This window comes from Cimex lectularius, unplaced genomic scaffold (assembly GCF_000648675.2).
Source record: "Cimex lectularius strain Harlan isolate CLEC.00 unplaced genomic scaffold, Clec_2.1 scaffold207, whole genome shotgun sequence".
NCBI lineage: Eukaryota > Metazoa > Arthropoda > Insecta > Hemiptera > Cimicidae > Cimex > Cimex lectularius.
Window position 1 is genome coordinate 654,313 of NW_019392835.1, and position 19,490 is coordinate 673,802.

At 33.0% G+C, this 19,490-nt stretch overlaps 1 protein-coding gene across 6 annotated transcripts in view; it reads left to right on the top strand.

The window, feature by feature from the left end:
• Positions 1 to 19,490, top strand: part of LOC106667144 (putative adenosylhomocysteinase 3) — a 74,545-nt gene that overhangs the window by 32,131 nt on the left and 22,924 nt on the right. For 3 of the 6 annotated variants that reach the window (XM_024228582.1, XM_024228583.1, XM_024228585.1), the window contains exon 1: positions 15,997 to 16,829. The exons of 2 other annotated variants lie outside the window; for them this stretch is intronic. In XM_024228582.1, the coding sequence (XP_024084350.1) occupies positions 16,725 to 16,829 (105 nt within the window). In that variant the 5' untranslated portion in view covers positions 15,997 to 16,724. Of the gene's footprint in view, positions 1 to 15,994; positions 16,830 to 19,490 lie in introns of those variants that run through there. One more of the 6 variants, XM_024228581.1, reaches the window with a different exon arrangement.

Here is a 19,490-nt window from a genome sequence, read left to right on the forward strand (position 1 = left end):
ACATACTATCAGTCAGTCATGCTTTCACTCCAAACCAGTCACCCTTGGTAAACACATCAACATTATCTTAAAGTGGGTTCCCATGAAGGCATAGAAGGAAATGAACTGGCTGATAACGAGCCAAAAAATGGGCAGCCATCCCATTGGACCAGTACCAATACTGGGTAGACCGGAGAATGTGTACTGGAAAAATGGCTTAAGAAAAACAAAAGCACCAGGTATGAGGAACGCTAAGAAATTTATAAATTTCTCAAAACGGAAGGCGAAGGAACTCCTCTCTTTCAGCAGGCATGATTTGACGAGAATTACAGGCATCTATACCATCCATTGCCTTTTTAACGAACGCCTAATAAAGAAAGTAGAAAAAGCAAAGACAGAAACATGCTGATTCTGATGTCATGAGGAGCCAGAAACACGATATTGCGCCTAGGCACCATATTATGAATGTGAAGCATTAGCCCTGTTATGGTACAGCGAAATGGCTCCGAATCGAATCAGAGAATCGGAAATAGAAAAAAAAATGATTCCAAAATCGGTAAGGCACATATCAAAAAACGGTACGCTAGGAGGCACCGAGGAAAGTGATTAGTCTTATAGGAAAAAGTGCACTTTCCAACTTATGGCTATAATTTATAGGAGTACCAGAATATATCTTATATAGGACGCCGTGGATGAAAGGATTTTTGTAATTCTTGATCAAACCCCCAACCTAAAAAAAAATGCTGTTTTCATAGAAAATGTATTAGACATTAGTGTAGGACTCGCGTATAATCGAGAAATCGCCTGTCTGAAGAAAACATCAGATGCTTCAATAAAGTGGGACGTCCTCAGGATCGATATTAATCCGGAGAAAATTGGTACAGTTTCGTCCCCCGGTGGTTCATGCATTGTACAAAGACTGACTAATGAATAAAATAATAGAGTTGAATCGACTTCAAAGCTGACTAAAAATGGAGCCCGTCTTGCGAAATGGCACAGCACCTCAATATTATGACGTCCCACGGCCGGTGTGCATTCACATGAAATCCGAAATAGAACGGCTGCGTAACATTTATTGTTGAAACGGGCTCGTTTATTTATGAAGAATGAATTTCATTATAATGGTGCCAACATGACGTATTACACTGTTTTATGAAATGATTCCATAGTTTAAATGCAAATAAGTTCTCACGTAGGGCATAATGCACGAGATATGTTCAGAAATTGATGTTGAAACGAAAGCAGCGTATGTAAAAAGTACAAGGAAAAGAGATCAATCGAAATCTGAAAACTGCCTATCTTGATGGATATATACTTGGTACTAGGTTTTTCATTTGTGTTTATAGCGTTTTTCCGTCAAATTAACTCTGTTTAACTTCAAATTAACACTCTTTTAATTTCGTATGAACACTTTTTAATTTCAAAACTACCCTATTTAACTTGAAATTAAACTTTCTTAACTTGAAATTAAGCTTTGCAAGTTTAAATGAAGCCTTTTTTTTAAACCATTTTAATTTCAAATTAACTTTTTCAAATTTAAAATTAACCATTTATAACTTCAAATTAACCTTTTTTAATTTTAAATTAACGCTTTTTGATTATAAATTAATTTTTTTATGCATAAAACAAAAACTCAGGAGTTGGTATGAAATATAAACATGTACAGTAAAAGTCCTGTATATTTACTATGTTTTTTAAATATAAAACAATTGGAATTTTCGAAGATCGTAAGAAAATAAATTATACGTAAATTAAAAATTAGATAAAATTAATTAATATCTTGCAAAGACGGGAATTCCCTTTCTTGAAGAAAAACCAAAAAAAACCACATAAACATTAATTAAAATTCATATAAAAAGAAAGGATTATTCTTTTAATTTGCAAATTGTTTGAAAATATAAAATGGATTCTTATATACAATAACATTTTCACGTGTTTTTAGCTAACATATCCAATGAAAATGTCTTACAATTAAAATTTAAAATTATATAAAGTTAAGCTTAAAAATACAGATTCATTTAATTTAAGAATTAAACAAAAATGGGCTGTTATCTAAAATACAACGTTAAAATTAATTACAATTTAAATTAATTTATACAAAATTATATAGAAAAATAAATTATTATTCTTTTTTAAATTTAAAATATAAAATTTTATAAAATAATTTTTTTTAAACCATTTATGTTTTAGTGGTCAATTGACAAAGTTACTCCTTTCAATTAATTATTCTTTCTGTAAGGTTATGGTTTTTTTAATTTTTTTTAAATATTAAACTATTAGTTAAATTATAATATAAATTTCAAATTAAAAGTAGAATCCTTATAGTAGTCTAAGAACCAAATTATTTTATATTTAAACAAAAATGGCAAATATCCTTACATTTCATCACAAATTCTAAGTATTTTTGTGTATACTTTCTAAGATTTAAAGTTAAAGAGGGTTTAATAGAAGTTAAAAAGGGTTGGCTCGAAATTGAAAAAAGGTTAATTTGAAATTTAAAAAAGGTTAATTAAAATTAAAAATGGTGAATTAGAATTAAAAATGATTAATTTGAAATTAAGAAGGTTAATTAGGAGTGAAAAAGGATTAATTTGTAATTAAAAAAGGTTATTAGAAGTTAAAAATAGTTGCATCGAAATTGAAAAAGGTTAATTTGAAGATAAAAAAAAGTTAATTTGAAGTTTAAAATAATTAAGCTAAAATTAAAAAAGGTTTATTAGAAGTTAAAAAGCATTGGTTGAAAATTTAAAAAAATTAATTATAAGTTAAAAAGGATTAATTTGAAATTAAAAAAAGGTTTATTAGAAGTTAAAAGAGATTGGCTGGAAATTAAAAAAGTTAATCAGAAGTTAAAAAGGCTTAATCGAAAAAGAAAAATAGGATTATTAGAACATAAAAATGGTTGAATCCAAATTGAAAGAGGTTAATTTGAAAATTAAAAAAATGTTAATTTGAAGTTTAAAAAATTAATTTAAAAATAAAAAAAGGTTTATTAGAAGTTTATTAGATTGGTTGGAAATTTAAAAATTAGATAGAAGTTAAAAAGGCGTAATTGAAAATTTAAAAATGGTGACGTTAAAAATGGTGGGTTTGAAATTGAAAAAGGTTAATTTGAAGTCAAAATGGCTAAATTCAAAATTTTAAAAAAATAATTTGCCGTTAAAAAGGGTTAATTTTATCGGAAAAATCTATATAGATTAGGTTAAAGACGTACAACTAATTCTTTGCATATCCGATCTCAGAAAATTGGACCGCTTAGAGTAAAAACGGACGCGGTATAGGCGGTATATTATGACGGCTATCATCACTGGATAATACAATAATATACGTAGAATTTAATTATTGAAATCGGACGTAGCTCCTGATAATGTCATTCATGTAATGACTGACATGAAAGGAGGAAAATACTGGCTCGGCTGAACAAAGTGATAACGTTTTTGTCAGCGGTTTTTATCGTTTCTGATCTCCCGGTACTGCTTATTGTCTCAGTTCGTTCTTGACGAGCCAAAATGATCTGATGGGAGCGTTTTGAGCGTCCCTGGTCCGTCTATTCTTGCTGCACGTTTTGTTTAGACGCGTTTCGGCATTTCGCCATCATTTGTAATCGGTTTTATCGGTGCCCTCCAAACGAAAGGCTGTACAGTTGTCAGAAGCTCCTCAAAGAATTATAAGCGGGTAACACACGAACGGTGGGAGAGGACCAATTTCGATCAAATCGCTCTACACAAGTCACTCGAGTTATCAGCCCAATTTCACTGTCAGGAAAAACAAAGCGAACATGAATCGATAATGATTATGCAAATGTCAAGATACAGCATAATTTAATCACTTTAATAACGGACAAAATAATCTCCTCGCTAAAAAAGAAACTTTTCACGGAAAATTCTTTCGGTAGAATGTGGTAATTTTTGAGCGAAAAATCCTTCGTGTTTGATAAATGTGTTCTTGATAAACCACGTAGCATGATGCTAGCCAAATGGCCAAAAGAAGATTGAGATTAGCGAAAACGTATTTTACTCAAGCACATTATGCTTACATCATCGACATTATCTTCTAAGAACAACGAGGTAATTGGTAAATTTCAGTTCCGGTACATAAATTGTCCTGCGGCGAGATAGACGAACTTTGTAGTTACGAGGGTTATCAATGACGCTCAAACGCGTTTCGACTTTGCGCCATCTTCAGCGAGGAATTGTTTATTTTGGTGTGTCGTATTTAACTGACCGGTGTTTTTGAGTGAGGCGCGACAATGAGCACCAAGATATCAGATCCACACCGGCGTTCTACAAGGGTGCATTATCGGCCCCATCTTGTTTACCATATACTGTTGAAATTCCTACACGGCCTTCCGAACTAAAAATGCAATAAAAAAGTATGATCAAACAGCCGTGTCAGTTGGTCGGATCGGCAGAAAAGCTGTGTACTATCGAAAGCACGGTCGATGGTCCTCAAATACGGAACCATAAAAAGGGGTCATCCTCACTCGATTTAGAGTAAGCCATGCTAGGGCTTTTGGACAAAAGCCCGGCTATATGTCCGGCATGTAGAGAACGTTTGCTTCAATATATCTTAAGTGGAGTATGTTATACGTTGACTCTATGTACAGAGCGTGTAGGAATTCCACTTGAGAATTGTGCTTTGGGTACTCGATACCTTTTAGATTAGTTACAGTTAATGCTCGTTCGATAGGTGGCCTTCGGAAGATCTGAATCGCAGAAAGGGGATCATCCTTACCCGATTAAGAATTAGCCATGGCCGAGGTGGACACACGGACAACCAATGCCGCGTATGTACCCGGCATGTAGAAAACGTTTGCTCGATTTGTACCATTTAATTGAAGCTTCCTTAGATCCATATAGAGAGCATGTAGGAATGCTCATTTGGTTCCCCTGTTGCGATTTTTGGAGCAAACAGTGCTGTTTTATTGCACATAGTATTGATAGATACCTTGTTTTTTGTTCTTTTTTTGTATGTATTGAGATTGAATGCATTTATTGGCATGAATATTTAATTAATTTTAAATTATTAATTTTTACTTCAAATTAACCTTTTTAAATTAAAATGAATCATTTTAAACTAAAAATAACCTTTTTTAATTTCAAATTAACCTTTTTATCTTCAAATTAATATTTTTCATTACAAATTAACCATTTTTAACTTCAAATTAACCTTTTAAATTTCAAATGAATAATTTTTAACCACATACTCTTTTTAATTTCAAATTAACCTTTTTATCTACAAATTAATATTTTTCAATCCAAATTAACCTTTTGAATTTCAGACGAAACCTTTTTAATTTCAAATTAACTTTTTTATCTTCAAATTAATATTTTTCATTCCAAATTAATAATTTTTAACTTCAAATTAACCTTCTTTAAATTAAAATGAATAATTTTTAGCCCCATACTCTTTTTGTAATTTCAAATTAACCTTTTTATCTTCAAATTAATATTTGCTGAATCCAAATTAACCATTTTTACTTCAAATTATTAACCTTTTAAATTTCAAACGAAACATTCTTCATTTCAAATTAACCTTTTTAATTTCAAAGTAATGCTTTTAACTTCAATCTTTTTAATTTCATATTAACCAACTTTATCTTCAAATTCACCTTTTTTATTATTAAATTCAAATATTTTTTTGAATGTATGGTTAACCTTGTTTTAGTAAAAAAAAACCCTCTTTACATTTAAATTAACTGGTTTTAGTTTCAAATTAGTCCATTTTTTACAGCATTACGAAATCTTAGAGGATGGCATGAAACGTAAGCATATTTGCAATTTTTGTTTAAATATAAAATACTTGGGGTTTTAGAGGACCATTTGAACATTAATTAAAATTTAAAAAATATATAATTGAAAATAAAAATAAAGGATTTTCTAGTTCAAATTAATTCTTTCTTTGAAGTATTAAAAAACGTAGGATATGTTATAAAATAGAAGCATTCTTAGTAAAATGACTGCATATTTCCGATTTTTTAAATAAATGGATTCTTAGATCATATGAGAATTAATTATAACTAAAATTTAAAAATAGTATAAATAAAATATAAAAATAAAGGATTCTTCTTTTCTATCTCAATCTCAAATACACAGGAATTTTACATTACATTCTATTATTTCATAACCTATGGTAAGATTTGTAAATGCTAAAAGTGTTAATTCAATGTTTAAAATGGCTAATTGGACGGGAAAAAGCTAGATAAATTTAACCATATTTATTACGTACAAACTGCAATTTTTGTTATTTTTATTTTTTTAAGTAGTGTAGTTGAACCCCATTGAAGCGCAATTGTTCTTTTGTTCTGACGTGTTGGTGATAAATTGAACGTTTTCTAATGCTACGCGCAGCACTGTTTTGCATAATAATACTGCAAGGTCTTTACATGCGTAAAATAAACGAAAAAATCTTTCAATTTTTTAAATGGTAAAGGTGTGAGAAAGAAGATTTAGATGTATAAATACAAATCTATCAGAATCTGTAGTATGTTATTCCATGTTAAAATGTTGACATATCGAACAAAACTGGGCCAAACAAGGCAGGTTTTTTAAATTCGATGGTAAAATTTTCCCTTTTGTTAATTAAAAAGTAAATAGACTTAATACAAACATATTGACACAGATAGATAGAAAATTTACATACTTTTTATTTTTAAATCCGCTCACTCATTCGGAGAGCCCAGCCCCAATCGAGGATTTTATGCTGTAAATTACACTTCACTTGTTTTATTTATTTATTTTTTAAACAGGGGAAAAAAGTACAGAATCTATTACGAGCAATAATATTTTGAAGTCGCTCCGGCTACAAAACTCTAATTTCAGACATTTGAAATGGTGCCAAATTTGTACAGACTGGGCATGACATCACTGAAAGTGTCGTGTTTTTACCATTTTCCCTCCCCTAAATCACCTAAGAAAAATGACAACCCTTTCACCTCTCGTTATGTAGTTAGATATAATTGTTTTTGATTTTTAAATGATGAGAATTACAAATTGTATTTTAGGAAAGTTCCGCGGAAGGCACACAGATTATTCTTCTCATTTGAATGATTTACTAGATTGAGGATGACATCGTTTAAATGACACTAACAACGTCCTACAGGATAAATAATAATTTCTTCCAGTTTTATGTATCACGTTTCAGTTTTTTTTTTCCAGTAAGAACATAATTGTTTTATGTTTTGTAGATTTATCGACCAGCTTATGCAGATAATGTTCACTTTGTTGTTATCAGGGATGTGGTCCAATAAAATATTTTTAATTTTAAATCTTCGCCTAGCTTTCGGAACTTTATTGTACCTAATTCAGGGCTTGATTTTTAGCAGCCGTTTTATTAATTGTTAATTTTTTATTGTATTCTCATTTCTACTGTCTGTGATATTATATGAAACTAGTCCAGTCATTTTATAGTTGAAAAGGTGAAGAAAAAAGTGAGAAAAAACTTCCAGTGTTAGCATGAAAATAAAAGAATTCAAGTTGATTTACTTCTGACCAATAATCAAGCCCTGAAGAAGGTAGAACAAAGTTTCCGAAAACTAGACAAAGATTTAAAATTAAAAATATTTTATTTGACCACATCCCTGATAACAACCAAGTGAACATAACTGTTTTACACCTGCAGAATATATTTCGAAGAATCTTTCGCGAAAAAAGCACAAATTTGGAAATTCCAAGGTCGTTTAAAATGTCAGTTTTCACCATTTTTATCATATTCCACGGGAAAATAACAATAAGTCATAAAGTCATTATGTTCCATTCAAAATTCATCACTTTTTTATTACCAATGCTCTAAATTATGTAACTATGTGTCTGATTGTGCTTTTATGTATATTTTTTAAATTGATTTTTATATCTTTGAAGTAATTACAATAGTAAAAAAGTGGCAAGGATAACGCATACACTCAGCCAAAAAAAGAGAGAGGTTTCTCGCATAATTGAAGGATATCCATTCGTTGGCTTTATATAGAGAACGTGTAGAAATACCACCTGATAAGAGAACTCGTTTTTGATCCATTATAAATTTAAACCCTTTCAACCTAATCTTTATTACCTTATGCTGGAATTTAACTGATCGCTGCTTTAGGGGAAGGCGCGAGAACAAGTACTCTAATATCAAGTACAATCCGGCGTCCCACAAGGAAGCATTATTGGTCTCGTCTTATTTACCATTTATACTTTCCTATACACACCAACACCATCATTGCCACCTACTTTATGATCCGGTTATTTTGTCTTTCAACCTGAATCCTACCCACACAGCCTCGAATATGCTAAAAAGCTTGAGCTTATCAAAGCCTGTTGCAAAACTTTTAAATAACCACCCCGTACGGTTGTTTTTAGGTCAAATAATTGTCGGAATAAGTCCCAGTCAATTAGTCGATATATCGGTCAGTGTATTTTGAGGTTGAATGTATTTATTAGAGTGAATAGCGTGACCTAGCCAATAGCCAACCCAGCGAGAATAGATATATCAGGATAATCTATCAAATCAGAGGTGTTCTTTTTTGTGTCGCTTCTTTTGACCCTAACAAACCGCTGAAGGTGGTATTTTTATCGAGCCAAGAATATCTCTATTAGATTAAATCAACGACATTAGAATGTTTTCGCTTCCAATCAACCATTTACTCATTATCATGACTCCACCCTTATAAAAATAATTGGCCATAAAAATGGCGACTCCTTCGCATGTAATATTGATAAATTCTTCTTGTGGTTGGGACGATTTATCGACTTACCCCGGCGAGAAAAAAAATCTGCTCCCATAACAACGCTTTATTGCATAAATGTGTAAACAAGGTGGTTTTCCCGGGTGTTTCCAGTGGTGGCCAGTTCGAATTCCACACGTTTCTACCCTGCATACAAGCTGAAGTGAAAGAATTTCCATCGTGAAATTTAATTTAATTAAAAAATAACGTTTGTGCCTACTCAAACACTTTCGAGAAGCAGAAATGTGTAGGGAATCGAAAAAAAAGTTCTAGTGAGAATTTCTATAAAATTCGTCAGTTGGTTGATATACATTTTGAAGTATTTTGAAGAAAACTATTTCAACATGGATATGCTATTTGGCTGGATAATTTGTTTACCTGACTATTTTGGCATTACCTGGGTGTACGCATTGGTTCTATTTGGTTAGGTTAGGTCAAGCTAGGTTAGGTTACATTAGGTTATGTTAGGTTAAGAATGATTAGGTTAGGTAATAAATATGTAAATGAAAAATAAAGTTTATTCTGGGACTTCCCTTGAATATTTAAGTATGAATAACACGTAATTACAAGGATTCAGGCATGATAAAGTTATACAATGATCTCTCTACAATGGACATTAAACTAAACAGGGCAATTAAGAATCTTCAGTGCTAAGTGGAGTTCTTAAAGGAAAACAGGCAAAAAGATGGGACTTAAAGGTGGAAAGGATATTCGCACTCGATATTCCTCGGGGCTGGGTTAACAAAGCCCTTCCCTTCACGCTAATAAATTACGTTCATTCCAATGAATTAACATTTGAAAGCCGATACAAACGTAGAAGTCTGGTCACATTTGGCCTGTGCCCCAGGTCACTGGCATTTCGACTTCCGGATATATAGCGTTCGTTGCAAATATTTTGCTACTGTATAATTTTTTACGGCCGTGGGAAACTCCCATCCTGACCATAGACGATTAGTGAGTAGGGCTGCCACTACAGGTGAACCGGCACACCTCCATCCCTTCCCTAGACCCTGGGAAAAGGTTAGTGTAGGGTAAGGGTTGTTATAGGATTGAAAGGTAAGGTTGTAAGGTTAAGGATGGTCACCAGGAACGGGAGGGGTACCTGAATGCAATTTTATCTCTTGCCTGGGAGGAAAATTGATGAAATGTCATAGTCAGTCGGGCTTGTTTATATTTAAACTTTCTCATGTTTAGGTCAGCGATTTTTGATCGTTTGCTTCACGGTAATTCTCTCATGGCCTCTAGCATTAATCATTTGCTTACATATGAAGCACTTTATGATTCAGACGATCATGCTTTTGTTATGAATACTATGATGAAATGTGTAAGAAATCAACATAAACAGCCACAATTAATATTGAACATCTCGAACGGTCTTTTAATGGCATTACACGAATTAAAACCATGTTTTGTTTTCATTTTTAGGGAAAAATTGAAAGGCTAAATCAAGTTTTGAAAGCCTTTAAATACATAAGCGCAGGCCGGGTAAAATAATTGGATCTCAAAAATATGACAGCTCCTCTAACAAAATACCCCCGTATTATTGCTTGGAAAATTAACTCTTAAGGTCGATTTATTAATTTTCTAAAAACAATATCATTTGTGGAATTTTTAGAGTGGCAAGGATGGAAGTGAAGACAAATTTCATTAGATGAGGGGGTTTTTTCATACAAACTATTCATTGGATTGTTCATTGTTAATTTGAATATGTGTTCATAGGTCTGACTTTAGGAGTTAGCCACCAAGTTCTATCACTGAATATTTGGCAAATCTTTAGTACGTAATTTCCCTTGACGTGTGCATTCCATTTAGACTTTTGGTCCAGAACTATTCCTAGAAGAGCACAATAGTTCTTCCCAGGTCGAGGTGCAGAAGGCCTTTTGGCCGCCTCTTTTTTCTCTGTCTCCCTGTCTTATCAGGCATTGGTTTCTTCAACCAGGTGATGCCAAGGTTAGATATTATACACTGGTCATTTTGTTCCATACTACAATTAATACAAAATTTAGCCATGATAGTCCTATTAAAAATAAAAGATATACTCGAAGTCTAATAGAATACACCCATATTGATAACACACCTGGTATACTCCTTTTTTGTGTTAAATTAACCCTTTCTTTAAACTATTGGAAAACTTAGGAGGTGGTAAATATAAAAATATAAAATAATACACAAAAATGTAAACAATTGGGTTGTTATAAGACTATACGATAAATAATTACAATTAAAAGATAAAATGGTATAAAATTAAATGTAAAAACAAATTATTCCATTTTTAATAAGAGATTTTTTTAATATCAAAAATAAAATTTCATTGTATCCGCATTATTTTTGATGTGACTTTTAAGGGACGAATTTTTTTAATATTTAAAAAATTGTTGATTAATAATAGAAGAATAATTTGTCCTTTCATTTAATTATACATAATTTTAATTCATAAGGTCTTATAAAACACAATTACTTTATATTTTTAAAATATTCTGAAATACATACGAATTTTTCTTCAAATTGTACTTTGTAAGACTACATACCATCTCCTAAGTTTTTTAATTTATTAAAGAAAGCGTTCATTTCAAATTAAAAAGAGTTCATTTTAAATTAAAAAGGGTTAATTTTCACTTAAAAATAATTACTTTGAAATTAAAAAGAGCTATTGTATCTTGCAATAAAAAGGTTTTTTTGAAATTAAAAAAGGTTAATTTGAAATCTAAAAAGACTTAATTTCATGTTAAAAATGGTTAATTTGAAATTTAAAAAAAGATTAAATTAACATTAAAAAGGGATAATTTATCGTTAAATAGGGTTCATTTTAAGTTTTTTAATTTATTAAAGAAAGCGTTCATTTCAAATTAAAAAGAGTTCATTTTAAATTAAAAAGGGTTAATTTGCAGTTAAAAATAATTATTTGGAAATTAAAAAGGTTTATTTGAAGTTAAAAAGGGTTAATTTGAATTTAAAAAGAACTATTGTAATTTGCAATAAAAAGTTTAATTTGAAATCTAAAAAGTCTTAATTTCATGTTAAAAATGGTTAATTTGACATTTAAATAAGGTTAAATTAACATTAAAAAGGGTTAATTTGAATTTAAAAAGAACTATTGTATTTTGCAATAAAAAGGTTAAATTGAAATCTAAAAAAGCTTAATTTCATGTTAAAAATGGCTAATTTGACATTTAAATAAGGTTAAATTAACATTAAAAAGGGTTAATTTATTGTTAAAAAGAGTTCATTTTAAGTTAAAATGGGTGAATTTGGAATTAAAAATATTAATATAAAATTAAAAAGGGTTAATTTGAAATGAAAAAGGATTAATTTGCAGTTAAAAATAATTACTTTGAAATTAAAAAGGCTTATTTGAAGTTAAAAAGGGTTAATTTGAATTTAGAAAGTGTTATTGTGTTTTGAAATAACAAGGTTTATTTGAAATAAAAAGGGGTTAATTTAAAATATAAAAAAAGGCTTAATTTCACGTTAAAAAGGGTTAATTTGAAATTTAAAAAAGATTAAATTAACATTAAAAAGTTAATTTATCGTTAAAAAGGGTTCATTTTAAATTAAAATGGATGAATTTGGAATTAAAGAGGTTAATATGAAATTAAAAAGGGTCAGTTTGAACTATAAAAAGGTAATTTGAAGTCAAAATGATTAATTCGAAATTAAAATGGGTTAACTTAAAGTAAAAAGGGTTAAATTGAAATTCAAATTCAAATTATCATTGATAATTCGAAGTTAAACTGGTTAATTTTAAATAATAAAATATTAATTTAAAGTTAAAATGGTTAATTCGAAGTTAAAAAGGGTTAAGTTTGAAGTTAAAATGTGTTATTTTGACGGAAAAACCGTCAACGAAAATTGAAAACCCATATCTTCTAGATTGTGACACGCCCAACGGGACTAAAGTGGCAAAGTGAGAAATATCTCACGAGTGTAATTTAAAAAAATGGATTTAACCATAACTATATTATTTATCATTTCATGCACACATCTTAAAATTTAAACAACGGCTAAGTTAATATTGAGATTAATTTTCTGATCTTTGAAATATTTACTTCCTCTCTTTTTTCTAAAATTGTTTAAACAATAAAATTTGCTATCACAAATTTATTATTTTCACATGCATTGTAGTGATTAATTAGTTGACTCAATGGCATGAGTGCGTTGTGAGTTAAAATGAACTTTCATTTGCGATTTTCTGACCTTTTGTCGCTCTTAAAATTTACTTGTCCTCTCTTTTGTGTATTTCTTTTATAAAAGGAAGATTGTTTTCTCTTTGAACCACTTCCCCTAGAACTAAAAAGGCCAAGACCTTGACTGACAAGGGTCGAAGTTAGAGGGAAGAAATGCGTTTCACATGTGTTCCACATTTTTCAATTCTGGTCGTGGGTGGGTGCGTCGAAAGGTTTTTTTTTGTTAAATCCGTCACAGATAAGATATATCTGCATGACTTTAATAGGACATTGATGATGAAACAATAAAATTATACTCTTATCTTTCAATTAGCATTGGAGAGTTCCTGTGCGTATTTTGTTTTATAGTGATTTGCATAGGGATGTTTGCCCAGTTGGTCCATAATATGCATGGGGCTGGGTGAGGAAAAAAGACAGTCACGGGCGTTCGGGGATTTTCATACGGAAATATCATTTTCATGTCGAGACTGTGAATTTCGCGTCGGTGCGATTCCGGAGGAAAATCGGCCCATTGAAGAATTGGCACGTCCACAGGAAAGTGAAACAAATAAAAAGTGTTACTTGGGAGGAAGGCACCATCTCATCATAAAGGAAACCGCAAGACATTTTCTTTCTTTTAACCGTATTTTATTGTCTTTTTTTTCCCTGTCATATCCCCAACTTACTAGAGATTTCATTCTCAACCTTTTTTGACCAGGCTTGAGAATTTAAAGATCTCAGGAAGAATAGTAATTGTCTTTTTTTCTTATTATAATGACTATTAATTAACATTACCTAGATAGTTCTTTTTTTGTGCAATTTGCGCGGAACCCATAGCATGTGGTAAAATAGAGAAAAGTCTGTTGCGTTACATTTTTGCTCTATAGCCCAACATTTGGACGTTACGCCCTCCTGTTAGACAAGAATTCCTTTACTTACATTTCACTCCCTGCTGTGCCCCTGCGTATTTCTCATATCAGGTGATATTCCGACACACTCTCTATATAGAGCCAAGAAACGACACCCTTCAATTACCTAGTAATGAGACAGCGGAGGTCTTAGATGGTTAGGACACCCAACTTGTATTGCCATGCTAGCAGTCCGGGGTTGGAATCCCGGCATAGCCTATAGATTTTTAATTGTGAATAACATTGAGAAAGTATGGTAAAGTGACCCCCTCATCCGCGACACCCAATGGGTAATTGGATTTTAAGCCCTCCTGCATGCAGGAATTACATTACTTACTTTTTACTCCCTGCTGTGCTCTAACACATATATCTCTATATAGGGCCAAGGAATGACCCCCTTCAATTAAGCAAGAAAATTCGAGCAACCGATTGGCAATCCGAGGTCAAAACTCAGTTAAGCTCTAACGGCTGTCAACAGCTAGGTCATTTCAGCTCCCAACGCATGAAGTTTTTAAACCTAGACATACCCTCATTCATTCTTTAATAATTTATTATTTACATACCTCAAATTAGGTGGTATGTATATTCTTCCATCACCCCTTTACACTTATTTTATATCCTGCAATTGCCTCGGAGGAGCTCCAGGGAGACTTCCAACGAATAATGGAGCAAACTTTAGAAGATAAAAATTATCGAAAACAAATGCACATGTTACATTTACCCTCAGAAGCAAAACCCCTCAGACAAAATTCGTCAACAACATTCCAAAAATCGACGCTTACCTTGGGTTCTATCGTGACACACGGATAACTTAAAACCGACACATACAAATAAAAAGGCAGAACTGAACATACGCTTCGGACTTCTCTATAAACTGCTTAGGCTGAAATTTAACATGTGGACAAACTGACATGCTAAAAAACATTTCTGAAAACGATTTGAACATATGGACTAGAATGTGGGGCACTGCTAAACCTACCAATATCCAACGAATTCAGTCCTTCTAATCCAAAGTCCTCAGGATGTTAGACAACGCCCCTACTATGTCTCCAATACCATCCTCTATAACGACCTCAAAATACCATTTGTAAATAAATTAATCCCAACCAAATTTGCTAAGTTCCACTCACCCCAACCCACTAACCCAATCCATGTCCAACATAATACATCATACAACAATCCCAGCAGACGGAAATGGCCCCGGACCTCTTCGCCCTTGCGTAAAGTTTGAAGAACAACAATAGTTGCTAACTCCCCTCAAGACATAGTAAGTTGTAAACAATAGGTATAATATTCCAAAAAATTACAAAATATGTAATTGTACAGCTGGTAATAAATATTTTATTTTTAAAAATTATGTAACTAATCCAATTGAAAGTCAATGGGGCACTCAACATTCCACCATCTGCCCCTTCACACAACACACGCTAATAAATACATTCACTCTCAATATAAACAAAAAGAAATACAAAACTGAGATATCTACGAAGTACTATGTACGATAAAACCGTCCTGCTTTCTACAAAAATCAGAACAGGAGACTCAGATACTCGGTACCGTGCTCAAGCACAATTCTCATACAGAGTGGCATTCCTACGCTCTCGCTAACCATGTAGAGCCAAGAAAATGGGGCAAATCGAGTAACCTTTCTCTACATGCCATATTGTAGGGACATATTACATAACTATTGCAATTGAGTGTCTGTAGGGTCCATCATCTGTCCTCTCACACTACTCACGCTAATAAACTCATTCAATATGCCCAAAAGGAAATACAAAACCGAGATATCTACAAAATTCTATGTACGATAAATCCGACCTGCTTCCTACAAAAATCAGAACAGGAACACTGTCGTGCTCAAGCACAATTCTCACATCAGGTGGCATTCATACACGCTTTCTATATATAGAACCAAGAAAGTAGGACGGATCGAGTGCCATATTGTAGGGATATTAGTTCTGAATGTACCACGAAGGAATGTTGAGTTCGTTTTGATTAGTGAGCTTTGACGATTTGTCTGAGGACTTTTGATTGGAAGGATTGGATTCGCCGGATGTTGGATGGCTTGGTAGAACTGCAGAGTTCCGTACCGTTTTTCCGATATAGTCGCAGTAAAGTCTTGTGTAAGGTTGGTTTAGTGTTGACGGTCAAGACAGATTTTGGTCCTAGAAATTATTTAAGATGTCCAAGTTTTCTTTTAAGTTGTCTAAGTATAGTGGTCAGTCTGCTGTCTACGTATAGTCCTAGGTATTTGACTTGAATGGAAATCAGTATCTCTTTGTTTTTGATGGACAGTGTAGGGTTAGACTGTGTTTTCTTTACATTTTTTTAATCTTGTCCACCACTTTTTACACCAGCGTTCACTCTCAAGGTGTTTTGCATGTTGGAGTTAGGTTGGGTAGGGTTCGTGCTAGAGGACAAAATAGTTGTATGTAGGTGGTAATGATAATATTGGGGTGTGAAGGTAGGTCAGAAGAATAAATTATATAAAGGATTTTGTTTAGTTTTTAAATTTAGTTATTTAAACGTGAAACTTCGTGCGAAATGAGGGCCTTGAGCGCCCCCTCCTTAATTTAAAAATTTCGACTCAGCTTGTTCAATAGAGCCAATTTTCAGCTAGGATCATGTTGTTTTAATGTATAATTGTTATGTTTAATATTTTAAAATGAAAATTGTTGAATATGGTAGTAAATAATGAGAGTAAAAGAAAAACAGGAATGTAGGTTGTTTGGATCAATGGCGGTAGATAATAACCAGTCAGGTTTTTTAATCGGAAATAAAACGTATTTTTACGTAGTTCGATGTTTTGTTTTTGGGCGGGCTTGTTTTTGGATGGATCGAGTGAAAAGAGTAAAATAATTCCGACGGTTGGACGATGTTCCGTACGCCGATCGACCTGCCGGAGGGGGGGCAGTGGGCAGAATGAGAGCAGCAGCTGTTCGGTGAAGGGAACACCGTCTGGATCCGAGTATGGCAGGGGAAGAAACGATGGACTATCCTGCTTTAGGTGTGACCAAATCTAATCCGACTACCGTTTCCGATAGCCCAGTCACAGATCCAGGATCAGCCGTTAAGGTCAGTCCTTTTTTTTTACGTTATTTCAATTATTTGTCGGTTTCGTCGCGAAGAACGGAAGACGAGATTCGTGCGGCTGTTCCGACGTCGAGTCACACGTCTCATGTCAAACGCCGCCGTACGGATAAATCTCCCGAAGTCCCATATACCGTTTTTTCTTCTTTTCTTTTCTATTATTATTAGTATTATTATTATTTTTTTTTTTAAGATCGTCAAGATTAAAAATATTCTCGGTTTTAATCCGCTGTTTCCTCCCGGCCTGGAGACGTTTCGTGGCAGAACACGGCATTTCTTTCCACAAAATATTTCAAATAATCGTATTTTTTCTCCCATTTTTTTTCTCTTCCCGTCCCGCCGCTTTTCAACCGTGCGTCAATCGATAAACAGTCACGTCAAAAACAGATTTTTTCGTATCTTCCCACCGGCGCGTTTCAAACTTTTCATTCACCCGTTTCCTTTTCCTACATTTCGCTCTTGTTTAAAATTTCCCTTAAAAAAAATAAAAAATAAATGCAAACCGCCTCGTTACGTAACTCATGTCCAATAAAATAAGCCGAAATGCGGATTAAAAGTTGTCCTTAAAAAAAATTAAAAAAAAAAAAAAAAAAAAAAAACTGGTTTTCGCTTTCTTAAATGTCATCCAGTGCACGTTCGACGCTATCAGTTCTACGTTATCGCCCTCGGACGAAAAAGTCCTTACCGGCAAAATAAACAATTATTTTCTATTAAAAATCAAAATAAAACCACCAGTTGATGTTTTGATTATCTACTTGTGCATGGCTTATTGTTGTCTTCAGCTTGCCAACGTTCAAAATGATATTTAGCATTTATTGTATCATCTGGCAAATATTTGATTAAAAGCATTCCATTTTGGCCCACGATCAGCCTTTCAACATTCATCAAGTTGGAAACCATCAACGCATTATTGATGGTATGACGAAGTGCTTTACTCTGTCAGTCGAAACCAGACTTTAACAGTTTATCGACATAAATCCACGATAGGATAGAGATGAGATTATTGTGCAGTAATACGATACAGCCACTTTGGTATCACAATTCTCTTAGCGTGGGTGGAATGCGAAGTCGCACAGAGGAATGTGCTTAATTTTGTCAGCTTTAATCTTAGTCTTCATAACTAATAACCCTTAATCATAGGGTTTTCACAATAGGTAGCAGCGGAGAAAAGGTTGGAATTCTTATTTGACCCCTCCTTTCCTAAAAATCAACAAGGAGGAACATCATTTCATAAAATCCCAAACTCACCACTGAAGTTAATGTCCTAATAATTATTGAGTTCAGTAGCAAAAAGAGTGCAATAGTGAAAACATTATTGTGCCAAAATACTTTATTCTGTCAGGGTATACCAGAGACATCAGTACATATTTTTTATGAATGTAAACCATTAGCCCCGATACAATATGGCAATATTCACACCATGGGTGGTATGCGAAGATGCACAGAGGAATGTGAAATGGTCGGAATTCTTATTTTACCCCACCTCCTAAAAAATCAAGTTGGAACATCATTTCATCAATCATAAAATCTCAAACCCTCCACTGATGATATTGCGCTGAAATGCTTTTTCTATCAGAAGAAACCAGAGACATTGGCACATATTTTCTGAATGTGAAGCATTAGCCTGGATATGGTACAGCCACTTTTGTAAAGCAATTCTCACACCATGAGAAGAGTGCAAAAAATGCACCAGGGAAGTGCTTGGTTTTGTTGGATCAAGTGCGCTTTCCGTAGTATGGTCATCGTCTTAAGGGTTTCCATGTTAGCTAGCAATGTAGAATAGGTTGGAATCTTTATTTGACCTCCTCAAAAAGCAAGTCTGAACATCATTTCATCAATTATCAATTTTCAAACCCATCACTGAAATTATTTTGCAGAAGCTCTGTCAAAAGAAACCAGCAACATCGGCACATATCTTTTGTGAATTTAAAGCATTAGCCTAGGAAACGTATAGCCAGTGCGGTAAGGCTGTTCTGACACTAAGGGTATGCCAAGAGACACTGAGGAAGTGCTTAGTTTTGTTAGAAAAAATTCAATTTCCGCAGTATGGTCATAATCTTTGGTGTTCTATTATACGTCTTAGTGGAGTTATGGTTGGAATCCTTATTTGACCTCTCCCCCTCTCCAAACTAGTCTGGTAATGCTTAAATTAATGAGCTTAAGCCTACTTAAAGTTACTCTTCTTAACGGAGAATTTCTCTCAGAGAATAATAAACCAGGTTTCTAAATGGCCCTAGGAAAACACAAGATTACTTTGAAATAAATTCTGAGTCACGAAGACATAGAAGGGAGCAGGGTAGCCAAAGGAGCCTAAAGGAGGCTAGCCAAAGTAGGGGCAGCCCTCTCACTCAAGGGAAAATGGCTTTAAAAAAAATTGAGGTTATAATTTCCCTTAAATTTGTTTTTTATCTTTATCTTTTAATATTTTTTCTTTATACCACACCAGCTACTGCCCTCTTAACTACCGTCTAAAGAGGATTGTCAAAGCTGATACATGCCGACTCTGTCAAGAGAAACCAGTGACATTGGAACATCTTTAATGATTATGACCTAGTGAATACTACAAAAGCAGATATTTTTCTAATGTAGCCTGTGGCTTATTGTTCTTTTCCTAGTTCCTTATTTCATATCAATTGACTCAAACCT